General features: G+C 45.8%; 1 protein-coding gene across 1 annotated transcript in view; it reads right to left on the minus strand.

Annotated features, from left to right (window-relative positions):
* Positions 1–11,745, minus strand: part of GNA14 (G protein subunit alpha 14) — a 142,148-nt gene extending 130,403 nt beyond the window's left edge. Inside the window, exon 1 of the mRNA XM_080669923.1 lies at positions 11,564–11,745. Coding sequence (XP_080526049.1) covers positions 11,564–11,687 — 124 coding nt within the window. The 5' untranslated portion in view covers positions 11,688–11,745. The remainder of the gene's footprint in view (positions 1–11,563) is intronic.
* Between the last annotated feature and the right edge of the window lie 1,181 nt (positions 11,746–12,926).

A 12,926-nucleotide genomic window follows, 5' to 3' on the forward strand; every position in this document is an offset into this window, starting at 1 on the left:
CATTTTTTCAAATTTAATGAACTCAATATTAATTATAAAAGCACTTCAAATGTTTGTTTGCTCACAGAAATATTTCCTATTAAATATCTGTAAACTCAGTTCCAGAAGATACAGGAGAACATGTCTTATCGCACAATGTTGACGACAGTGCAGGAGTGAAAGACACAGATGCAGCATGGCCCATGAGCTGGCCAATAACATTACATTAGGTTCCCTCCCCCATACCATTACATTCTGACTTTCCTGCCTTCGAATTGCATATGCTTTGGAAAGAGCTTCCAGACATATTGCTGAGATCTTAAAAGCTAAATGCAAAAGAGAAAGCATAACATTTTATTAAGTAGGATACCAGTTTAGCTGCCATTGAAAAGGGTCCCATCATTCCTAGTTGAGGGCTAATATGGCAGCTTCATGGAATCAGGGACACAGGCCTTTTCTACCTTGTTGCTTTTTCATGCTCAGCACGCAACAATGATTTCAGGTAATGGTATGGCTCTTAACATACCAAACTAGGTCTTATACTTCAGAAAATTAAGTCCTTGCAATTACTGATGCCCCTTTCAGAGCCTCCAAATTTCTTAGTCATAAAATTAAGTGTGAGATGGGCCCCTAAAGTCATGAGGTCTAACTCCTTTATTTTATACAGGTCTTTACACATTTAGAAAAGTTACATAAAAGACCATGATGAGTTATTATTTTTTTCATATTATCTCAAAATAAAACAATAGAGAAGAAGAATGGGCAAATTTTTCAACTATAATTCCAGTTACATATCTAAGTTTTCTCCTGTACAGTTAAGAGGAAAAGTCTTTATGGATTTTTTTTTATACAATGACTATTTTCCAGCCTCAAATTTCATTTTTTGAAACCACATATATAGGTATCTATATATATAAAAGGCTAAGTGACCAACGTATGTACATCCAACTGTCCAACTGACCAGTACATATGATGCACACTGGCAATTTAAAAATAAATCTTGACTTGTGCATGCATGACACATATAAAGCTCTCACTGGCGCCAATCACACGTGTGTGTTAATTTTATAATACTCTATTATATATACTATTTTGACATGTAATTTTTTGCAGTAACATAATTATTGCACGAATTTTTCTTCTAATTAATTTCCTTTCAATGTGCACGAATCCATGTACTGGGCCACTAGTAAATATATATTCAAAATGAGTACTTAGCCAAGATATTGGACATTTTTTAAAAATCAACTCTGGGATTTTCTAATTTTTCTTTCTTTAAAAACCAGCCTAGTCCTATCTTCTTTTCATGAACATTCCCAGACCACCCCAGAGATCTCCATCACCTCCAAGAAATTCCTATTTCTCATCTAGTATTTCATGTAAACCACTATATAGAGAATGACATACATATTCATTCAACCAGTGTTTGAGCTTAGCTCTGACCTCAACACTGGGATTAATGGTGAGCAAAGCCCCCATAGAGTTCAAAGTCTCTCATTTGAAACTCTTCCTAAACTTATCTATTGCCTGGATGTGGCCCATCCACAGTTATGGAGACATTGGAGCCCTCACAACATTTGGTTACTCTTATTTTTTTCTTAACCTTCTTTGTATATGACAGTTCCTCTAATTTAGGAAGCAACCCTTTTCAAAGTTTCATATAATAACTCAAAATGGAAACCTGTGGGCTAATGGCAATACAAAGTGGTGTCTTCCCTAATCTAATTTCAGCATGGAAATTGGTCTCATGAAAGCAAATACAATGTCAATAACTAGAACAGATTTGCTTTATTTTAAATTTGTGCTATCTGATTAGGGAAGAAAGAGAAATAAATCATCTTATATCTTTGATTCCAAGATTTATTACCACAGAAATGAACATTTTAAAGGTTGAAATGCCTTTGCACTGAAATGTACATTTACTATGGTTTTCTGAAAAAAAAAACAAACAAGAAACTGTTTTCAAATCAATGGCTAGTCTTACAATCAGCGTCGTCTTAGAAACAACAGAATTCAACATGAAGACTCAGAGTGACTAAATGAAAGAATGGTCTGGCAACTCAGAGATTGGACTTCTAACCTCCATTCTGCCAATTAGCTACTGACCACCAAGCCCTGTGACATCTGTCAAGTCTCTTCACTCCTCTGGACCTTCTCTGCGCATCCAGAAAATAAAGTTTTGACTGTGTTCCTCAAACACTCTGTGGTAAGGAACCAGTTTTTAAAACATTCCCCTCAGTTGCAGATTGATACATTTATGAAATACAATAAAAATCCCTTGGATGGCACAGCATTGTTAAATTGCTATATAATTTTCTAGATGCTTACTCTTGATTTCTGCGCTTGTCTTGTGTGACCAGACTGGCCTGGGCCACAACTGTATTTTGAGTGACATTGACTTAGACTTAGACCAGGACTTAGACCAGTGGTCAGCAAACTCATTAGTCAACAGAGCCAAATATCAACAGTACAACGATTGAAATTTCTTTTGAGAGCCAAATTTTTTAAACTTAAACTTCTTCTAATGCCACTTCTTCAAAACAGACTCGCCCAGGCTGTGGTATTTTGTGGAAGAGCCACACTCAAGGGGTCAAAGAGCCGCATGTGACTCGCGAGCCGCAGTTTGCCGACCAGAGACTTAAACTACTATGTAGATTAGATGGTGATCCTGCAAATGATTTACCACCTTCTTTCATTTGATTTTGTTCAGTAATACAATCAGCTTATATTTCCCAATTACTTAGTAGCTGAGCAGGAGAAACAAAAATTCTGGGAATGAGTTATTCAAAAAGAAGGTGTTATTTATGGCAGATTTGAGAGAACAGAGGCATGGTTGATTCATTTGTGGGTCACGGACAACTAACAATACAGAAGACACTTTTCAAGCAGAATAATTAAAAATAAGTATTCTCTTTTCCTCTTATTCATTAAAAAAGTAGAAAAATATATAAAAATTTAGCAGTTACTAAAAAAATAAAAAAAGACTTGACAACCAGGAACAGTGCCCTTTGGATAGAAATGCCAGCCAATGTTTCATGGGGAGTGGGGGGGTGAATTTTTCAAGAGAAGACTGATATATGGGAGCTGTTACTAGAATATGCTTCCTCCGCACCACTTATAAGATAGAAAGATAACTACTTAATGTTATTAGCCACAAAGCCATTGCAATTTAAGGAGCACAACTTTTTGAGTAAAGCATCAAAGTGTGAGAGTGCATGGCAATGTGACCACTCGTTGCTTTTATAAGGACTCCAGCCATAGTAAATTGTATGTATGCACTTGTTTTTCCTCTTTGCCCACCAATTTGGGGACATGGCTAAAAGACCAGTACTCAGCTCAGACTCTAAAGACCCTTCATCAAGTTGATGAAGGAGAGAGTGCTTCAACTTCAGTAAACAGAGCATTGCCTAGGCAGGTCAGCCCCAAGAGCCTCCTGGAGAGCTGCTGAGAGGCAAGGATGCCTGCCTGAGAGCCTAGAAGTGACAACGAGGCTGCCAGTCCTGAGCTCCAGGCCAGTGCTCGCAGACAGAGGTTCTCACCTGGAGCATGCGCCAGGATCACCTGCACAGCCTGTCAATACCAACTGCTAGCCTCACTCCAGAATTTCTGATCCAGATAGCCTGAGAGGTGTTTTTAACAAGTTCCTGGGAGATGCTGATGCTATTGGTCCTAGAAACACACTTTGAGAACCAGTGCAATAAAACCTCTGAAGACAGAATGGGGAAGACCTCAGAAATCACCTAACCCAACCTCTCATTTTATTTATTTATTTATTTTTAAAATATTTTTATTGATTTCAAAGAGGAAGGGAGAGGGAGAGAGATAGAAATATCAATGATGAGAGAGAATCATTGATCGGCTGCCTCCTGCCCGCCCCACACTGAGGATCGAGCCCACAACCCGGGCATGTGCCCTTGACTGCAATCGAACCCGGGATCCTTTGGTCTGAAGGCCGACGCTCTATCCACTGAGCCAAACCAGCCAGGGCCAACCTCCCATTTTAAAAGGAAAAACCCTGGGGCTCAAAAAAATTCTTCCTTATTGTCATATATCCAGTACTCAGAGGCTCCCCCCATCCCACACACACCAAAAAAAAAAAAGAAAGAAAGAAACTTAAGTCTCCAGAGCCTTAATACACTGCTCCCTTCATGATTCTGTTATGGCCACACACTAGGTCCCTGATCTCTGAGAGGGGGCACCAGCAGAGACTTCATGCTGTTGACCTCCCTTCTGGGAACTGCAAGCTAATTCTGTCAGCCACCCTGAACTGGTAGGGGGGTGGCAGCACAATGGGAACTACTCCTTGCCTAGATTTTAAACCCAGAGAACACGTTCTCATCTCTATGCCATGCTGCCTCTCCCCTGCTTCCTGCCAGCTGGGCATAATCAGAAGGCCTGAGATGTCGAAAAGTGACACAAGGCTGCAGGAGATGGTCACAGAGGATTTGCAGCGCTGCTGTGGAGGTGAGCATCCGTGACCAGCGGGGTGGCAGTCACTGGCGGTGTGCCGGCAGTCTGTCTAATTCCAGTGTCAAGACTCCCTTAGATCCTGCCCTTCGGCTGAGCCTGCTCTGCAGTTCCCATCGATTCTGTGTGCTTCCTGCTTCCCCTCCAATAAATTATTCTTCTGCTTAAATGGTCTGCAACCAAGAACCCTGGCCAACAGGATAGCACATTAATTTCCTCATCAGCAGAGAGCCAACTGCTCATAACGGAAGTTAGAGCTCCCGCAGAGGCTCCTGCAGGGACTTCTGCCTTTAGAGCTCTTAGATTTCCACTGATGCACTTCCATGCCTTGGACAGTGATTGCAGCAGGCTGCTGGACTCATGGAGAGCCCGCCCCAGGCCATGTCTGTGATGGATGACCCTTGGCCAGAAGTGACTGATCCAGGAGTTCACCCTGATCCACATCAGGCCCTGGGCTCTCACAGGAGCAAGGAAGGCCCAGAGGGCCCTCAAGCTGATGGCTGTGCCCCAAGACTGCCCTGGCACTTGCTCTTTCCCGTCTTTATTACTCAGTTCCTTTAATTTCATGAGATGTCCTGGTGAGAATCCTTCCAACAAAGTCCTCTTTTGGTCTGAATTTCAAACTCCGTCTTTAGTAACATAATAGCTTTTTGACACTGACTCACTGAAACCCCCCTTCTCTCTCTCTCTCTCTCTCTCTCTCTCTCTCTCTCTCTCTCTCTCACACACACACTATATATATATATATATATATATATATATATATATATATATATATATATATATACTGCCTTCTCAATCTACTTCCCTCCCTCCCTGCAACCCCACTCAGGGGAGTTCTTACAAGGAAAGCGGAAAGCTTTTCTCCCTGTGATTCAGGTATCATAGGAAAAGAGAAAGCAAAAGGTGATCTAGACTTGAAGGCAACTTTAAAAAAAGACACATCTTGAGGGTTAAGACATTTTTTACATTGCTCTTTAGATACTGGTGATTCACTTGAATTAGTGGACTTGATATCTTTGTTTAAAGTGGCTTAAACATCTTAAAAGAAAAGCTGCAGCCCTGACCAGTTTGGCTCAGTGGATAGAGCCTGTGGACTGAAGGGTCCCAGGTTCGATTCCAGTCAAGGGCATGTCCTTGATGGTTGCGGGCACATACCCAGTAGGGAGTGTGCAGGAGGCAGCTGATCGATGTTTCTCTCTCATCGATGTTTCTAACTCTCTATCCTTCTCTCTTCCTCTCTGTAAAAAATAAAATATTTAAAAAAAAAAAAAGAAGAAAAGCTGCAGTTCTCTACTAAAAGAACCAAGGCCCTGTAGAGCAAGCATGTCAAACTCAAAGGCTAACACAGGACCAAATAAACGAGGCATGCGGCATGAGTTTGGCATGCTTGCTGTAGAGAAATAGCTAATTCCATGACTAGGAAGGGTGGTATGAGATGAGCCCGAGTTATTTCTGAAAGTAAGAAAATGCTCAAAGAAATGATGGGGGCATGTCACAATGACACAGGAACCAGCTTGAAGGGGATCTCATTGTGCAAATAGGGTACAATTTGAGGACCAAAATGATTAAATACAGTAACGAAGTAAAAACCATTGTTAAAAAAAAACACACCTAGGGATTCATGGGTTTGTATGAGTAATAAATAGGAGCCAAGGGAAGGTTGCTACAGGGCCAACTGATGAAGATGGAGATAGTGCTAGAGTTGGGAAATCATCATTTTGTAGCCATCGAGTTACAGATTGGATCAGGAATCCTGATATCAATACAAAATCTAGAGGAGCAGAATATTTGCAACGTCTTAGAAAATATCTCCCCACAAAACTGTTAGTGGAGAAAACAAGCAGGTGATCAAACTTAGTATCACCAACAAGAGACAGATAGACATGGGGTGCCCCTAGAAGTGACCCCTGGGAAGGACACACATCACTTACCCAGAGTTCCAGCCAAGAACATATAGTTGGAATCTTTAATTATAAGAAAATCATCAGACAAACCCCAAATGGGGAACTTTCTATTAAAGGGAGAGAGGGATTGAAGGGAGAAAGGGTTTAACCAGAGGGGCGGGGAAGGAAGAGGGGACTGTACTCTTCAAAAATGTAAAGTCACAAAAGCAATGAGAGACTGTGGAAATGTTCCAGATTAGAAGAAACTAAATATAAATAGGGTGTCCCCCCAAAATGTGTACATACACTTTGAGTAACTATAAAGGCAGTGCTCATTAAAATGTACTTCCTTTTCAAAATTGAGCTATCAACTGTTAAAGTGAATATACATTTGGGGGGAATATGTACATATGCACATGCATATGCATATACATATACATGACTGACACATACCATTTACCCTCAAACATTTCAGAAAAATTGAAGGGAACACACAAATGAGAAAGAAAATTTCAGTAATAGGTCAATTGGGGAAAAGTAGACCTATGGGTTTTTTGTACTATTCTTATCCTTATTGTTTTCAAATTTTAAAAAATGTTTTCATGATTTGAGGGGAGGAAATTGATTACAAAGGGGCACGGGGAAGTTTTGAGGATGATGGAAATGTTTTATATCATTATTGTACTAACATTCACACAGCTGTTCATATTTGTCAAAACATCAAATTGCACACTTAAAATTGGTGACTTTTATTGTTGTAAATCATACCTCAATGCACCTTATTTGAAAAGGTACAAAGGGTAAAAGTCCATTATCTGAAAGGTTGTGTACTCATTTAAAGGCAGAAAGAAGAGGGAGGACTTGCATTTGTCTCGTGAGAGGATCCGGGGACTGCTGCATCCTGGGTGGAGGAGGCTGTCTGGTAAGGTTGGTTTATTGCACCCAGGATGGACATAAGCCACAGATAAAGTTTCATGGTCTCCCCTTTCGGAAGCATATTATGGCACAGAAAATTGAAGCATTTTTGCATTAATATTTATTTTGTAGTGAACATATTCACATAAATGGTGAAGATAAAACACCAAAACCAAATGAAATCTGCCCCCAAGAGGTCCTTCACATTACCCCAGATCCTGAGAACACTACTTACTGTCCTCAAAAGTTTCTCTTGGGAGGCAGGGAGAAGTCTGTGTGTCCCACACAAGCCCCCCATGTGGCTGGCATCAGCATCCTCCTCTTCCCATCTTTCGAGGCCCTACTCAGAGGATCCCTCCCTCCCTCTTTTACTCCTTGTAGTCTCTTATACCACCTTCCTCATAACAGTTGTGAAAAGAAAACTCCCACTCAACTTGGAAACGATCCTCAGCTTGGAGCACTGTGCCTGGAACTTTGGAAAAGCGTTCTGGATTAAACTAAGCTAAGAGGAAGGAACATGGGCACACTTACCATTTCCTTCCTTTTCCTCTTCACAGAGACAGAAAATTCTGTCACCTTCTACTGAGAAACCCATACTATCTCACCATTCCCTCTAATAGACTTCCAGCCCAGAAACATGACAGCTCTAAAAGGAGATTCTGTTGTAACCAATGCAATAAAACTTCCTGGGACTCAGACTTTCAACTCTGGTGCAAGGACAAAGAGAGACTTGATATTTATAATGAGCTTATGGCTCAAACAAACAAACAAAACAACAAAACAATGAGGGAGACTCAAAGCAAGATATTTCTGTCAAAGTACAACCAGGACTATTAAGACTAACTGCTAAGTTACCAACAACTGGTCAACTAAAATGGAAAGTAACACCACCCTGGTGCCTGAAAGAGCTTGAAATGGAGCAATGATAGCAGACACTTACCAAGCGTTCATTGCCAGACAAAGCTGAGAAAAGTCAGTCCACAGCTAAGAAAGGGGAGAGCCAGGGTTTGAACACAAGCAGCCTGGCCTAAGAACCTCCATTTCTAATTCCTATCCTATATAATGAAAGGCTAATAGGCAAATTGACCAAACGGCGGAACGACTGGTCGCTATGACGCGCACTGACCACCAGGAGGCAGACGCTCAATGCAGGAGCTGCCCCCTGGTGGTCAGTGCGCTCCCACAGGAGGAGCGCCGCTCAGCCAGAAGCCGGGTGCAGCGGCGGTGGCGGAAGCCTCTCCCTCCTGGGCCAGCGGCACTAAGGATGTCTGACTGATGGCAGGGAGCGGGCCTAAGCCATCGGTTGGACATCACCCGAGGGCTCCCAGACTGCAAGAGGACGCAGGTCAGGCTGAGGGACCCCCTCCTCACCTCCCTGAGTGTACTGGGCCTCTAGTACCAACATAAGTTCAATTTCAATTCCCCAGTGAACGTTACTTCCAGATATTTCCAACATGAGGTCTACATCCAAAATTAAGTCTCAACCTGATTTACAACACTTCAACCAAGCCTCATCTCAAATCAATAAAGATCACATTTCTCCTCGTTTCATTGCTTTTGTCCTGATACTTTCTCCTTACACTGAAGAGTTCTTATCAGGGTTCTTATCCAAACTCCTTTTTGTCCTCCTTTCAGCTGAGGGACTGATAAGGATTTTCTTTCTACTGAAGTCCAGCATCTTCTTTATTTCTGACCTCCTTCCTCTGAGAGATCATCACGCTGGCATCTTGCAATTACTAGCCCTAACCAGACAACAGCTTTTATCTTTCCTACGGACTGACCCACACTTTCATTAAGCACAAACAGGATTTGGACTGAACTATCGGATGTACTTCAGTAACATCCTCAGATCCTGTTGTTGCAAAAGCATAGGTCCTTGTGGAAGAGGTGGTGGAATTTCAGTTCAGTCCATGCTCCACGCAGGATCCTTAACTCCTATTTGCAGAGTGGAGCTTCCACCTGAGGCGTCTGAGCAGTGGATCATCTAATCCACACACTCAGGTGAATGAACTTTGCACTCAAACTGCCTGACTTCAGACAAAACAGCAGAGAGCCTTCCCTGCCTCCCGTGTTTTCTGAGTCATTGATTCCTCCTTTGTTTTGAGGGAAAAAATGGGAGTGTGCCCTATTCCCGTTAAGACTGAAGGAAATCAGAGGTTTTGAAGTCCATCCTTTGGGGGTCCTGGACAGCTCCATGTGGTCTGGAAACTATTTCTAGTTGTTTCTGAGTGATTGGCACTGACTCAAGGAGGTAGTCACAGCTGGGCCTGGTAAAAATGGGGGGTTCTGGGAGGTCAGGCAGTCCTGCCTCAAGGGGACAGGAACAGGGTTGGGGCCAGGGAGATGAAGGAGGATTCTAGTCACCAGGATTAAATTTGACTTCCAGGGCAAACAACTTATCTGTAAACATCCCTCCCCTAGTTTGAGTGTGAACGCAAGCATTTTCCTTCAAACAAATAGGCTTACAGCCAATACAGTACAATACAGCTGACTGCTTCATTTTTCACAGAGAGGCAGCATTCGCCAAGCTCCAGGGATATTCCAGACCCTGTACTTCACATACTGACACAAAGCAAAATGCATCAAAATGAAAGAGGGCTCAGTCTGTCCTTGTATGCCCGCCTCTATCATCTGTGGGGCCTGGGGCAAGAGTACAAATGGAGGCCCTCGTAATGACTACTTTAAAGTGCTAATCAAGCTAGCAAACTGTCACATAATCCTCCACCCTTGACAAATCTAGCTTTATAACCACCTGGAGTGCAGGTACAGTTCAGAATTCTCGGAGCCCTCAGAGTTTCAGGCCAGACTGGAAAGAGCAGCGCTGGCCAATGAACAGAGGCCTTCCCTTCCCCACCCAGGCTCTATCTCACCCCAAGGGGGCCTCAGCACACTTTGGCAAGCTATTCCACAACCCCACACAGCACAGCTGCCCTTTGGGCACTCCTCAGGGATGGAGCCTGCCTTCTCTGCTTGAAAAGGCCCCAAAAGCAAGCTTGGAGACTTTGGGCAGGGAATTCCATCAGTGTCTGGGGCACCATGGTCAGTGGGGACTCAGCTCAGTGGGGAGGGGCACAGCCTGGGAAGGTCAGACCCTGCTCTCTGATCCTGGGCAGTAAGAGTAAGGGGTTTCCTTGCCCAGGTCCAAGGCACACTGACTAAAGCCTTCTCTATTTTATTCTAATTAAGTCGACTTTTCTTTCCTTAAGGCTTTCTGGGAGGGAGACTCCTTGTATCAAACACATGCTCACTCAACACACACACACACACACACACACACACACACACACACACAGGTATAAAGAGAGTTTCTGTATGGAATGTATGAAATAAAAAAAGCTGAAATACTTGCAGCTGCCCTAGAGAGATTTGGCAGCTGAAATACTGGTCTGAACGAAAGAAAAGGTAAATATTCCTCAAAAAGCAAATGGGTTGAACAGAGTTCTAGAAAATCAGAAAGATAGGGTCCTTGTCCTAGCGATTCCAATAACTAGGGCATAAATTGGGCAAACCTTCAACGTTTCTTCTGTTTTTGGAAATGTGTCCTACCTAAAGCAGGGAGAACCACCCCCCCCCCCCCCAAAAAAAAAAGAAAAGAAAAAACAGATGAAGAACCAGAAGCACCTGGGGCCACAAAGTCAGAATCCTAAGAACCACCACCCTGAGTCAACTGGGCAAGGGAGTTTTGGGTGGGCTGCAAACGGAGAGGCCTCCCAGAGAGAGCCACCAGTGGCAAGAGGAGGGGGGCACAGTGGTGGGAGGGGGAACCAGTGGGGTGAGCGGCCAGGGCCTGGGCGTCACCACTGACCTGGTCTCTGCTTTGCCTTTACTTGGTCAAGTCAATCTGCCCACTTTCTGAGCCTTCATTGTAATTCTCTAAATAGGGTTATCTGTACGCATCACTTAGTGGTGATGCCCATAAGAACTCCGCTCCATCCCTCACTTGGTAACGGCTCAGTCAACGGGTCCTTTAGAACTGAGAGCGCAGGGGCCAGAGCTAGAGCTGAACCCAAGTTGTGGATCAGGCAGCTCCCCACCACCGACCCGACCTGCACATCCAAGATGGGTGTCTGCAGAATCCTCCACTGGAGGCGGAGGGGTGGGGAGGTCGAGGCTTTAGGGACAGAGGCAAACCAGAACAGCTGGGGAAAGGCACACACAGGTCAAGTGTTCGTCTCAACCCTGTTTGGGAGTAGTCGAAAGTCACCGGGTTGGAGGTGCAAAGGACCGGCGTCTAAGACAATTTGTAAGCCCCTGGGATTGGAGGAAGCCGCGCCGCATACCGCTGGGCCGGGCCCGCCAGGGAAGGTGTCACTCACCCAGAAGCAGCAGCTTGAGCTCGCGGCGCGCGTCCTTCTTGTCCCGGCGAAGCTGCCGCTCGATCTCTGCGCTGATGCGCTGCGACTCCTTCTCCTCCGCCGACAGGCAGCAGCAGCCGGCCATGGTGCGCGCCGCGCGGCCGCTCACTGGGCCGACTCGAGAGCAAAGGCAGGAGGGGGCCGACTTGAGTTTCGGGGGAAGAGACCTGGGCCTCCGGGGTTCGATCCCTCCTCGCGGGCCGGCGGGCTCCGAGGTGGGGTGAGTCCGGAGCACTGGGACCGACCAAGTGCACCGGGGACCCGGGCTCACGCAGCCCGCCCTCGCTCGGGGAGAAGAGGGCGAGCTGCGCTCCGCTGGGAGCGATGCCGACCTCCGGAAGATGCGCGCCCCTTGGCACGGGAGCCCGGCGCCCAGTGAGAGGGCGCAGACTGCACGTAAAAAGTTGGGGCGTCAGTGCCTGGGAAAGCGGACTCTCCCGGGGCTGGGAGTTCCCCAGGCAGGCTGCAGTCACGGCTGGTCAGAGGCAAAGGTCCTGGCTGTCCCTGGCCTAGAGAGTCCCGAAAACCTCAGCACTGTCCGAGGACTAAGACCAAGTGGAAAGGTCCCTGCCGGCACTTAGGGCTCAAAGTGCCAGGAGGAGGCGGAGCGTCTTGAACCTGCAACCCTGGTCTCTGCACACCAAGCCTTGGGGCACACCACGCTGGTGGCGCCTGTGGGTGATCGGGGGAGAGCAGGGAGCTGGGGTGTGGAGCTGGGGGACGGGGGCTAGGGTCTTCGGGAGCAGCCCCCACACCTGCCCCCCTGGCTGTGGCGTCCGGGCGTGGGGAGAGCCGCCTGGCGAGGTTGCTGTGACCCGCGCGTTCTCGCGGCCAGGCCCTGCTCCCTGCCCAAATCCTGTTTGCGACAGGTGAGCGAGTTTCACAAACTCCCAGCCTCAACTCTCCCCAGCTGCAGGAGTGGAGGGAAGGCAAGCGCCGCCGTGCGGTACAGCGTGCGGGGGACCACCACACACCCCGGTTTCCTAAACCGGCTCCTTCAGCTTCCCGATGCCCCTAGTCCAGCTCCGGCTTGATCAAAGCCCCTGCTCAGCTCTGCCGCTTGCCTTCCAGGTGCGGCTAGCCCTGAGCCGGCTGGCATTTCGCTCAGAGAAGCAGCTGCCACTGAGCTCAGTTAAATAAGAGAAATCCAAGAGTAAATATTCTCCCAGCCCCTTCCTACGCCCCGGACGAGGAGGGCTGGGGATGGGGGTAATGGAAAACGGCTGCTGCTTTGCATTTTAAAATGAAAAGACTCCTGCTATATAGAGAGGAGAGTTGATTCGTTTCCAGCAACACCTGGCATGTTCCCTGCCCCAGCCCTGAT

The sequence above is a fragment of the Plecotus auritus genome (assembly GCF_963455305.1).
Source record: "Plecotus auritus genome assembly, chromosome: 5".
Taxonomy (NCBI): domain Eukaryota; kingdom Metazoa; phylum Chordata; class Mammalia; order Chiroptera; family Vespertilionidae; genus Plecotus; species Plecotus auritus.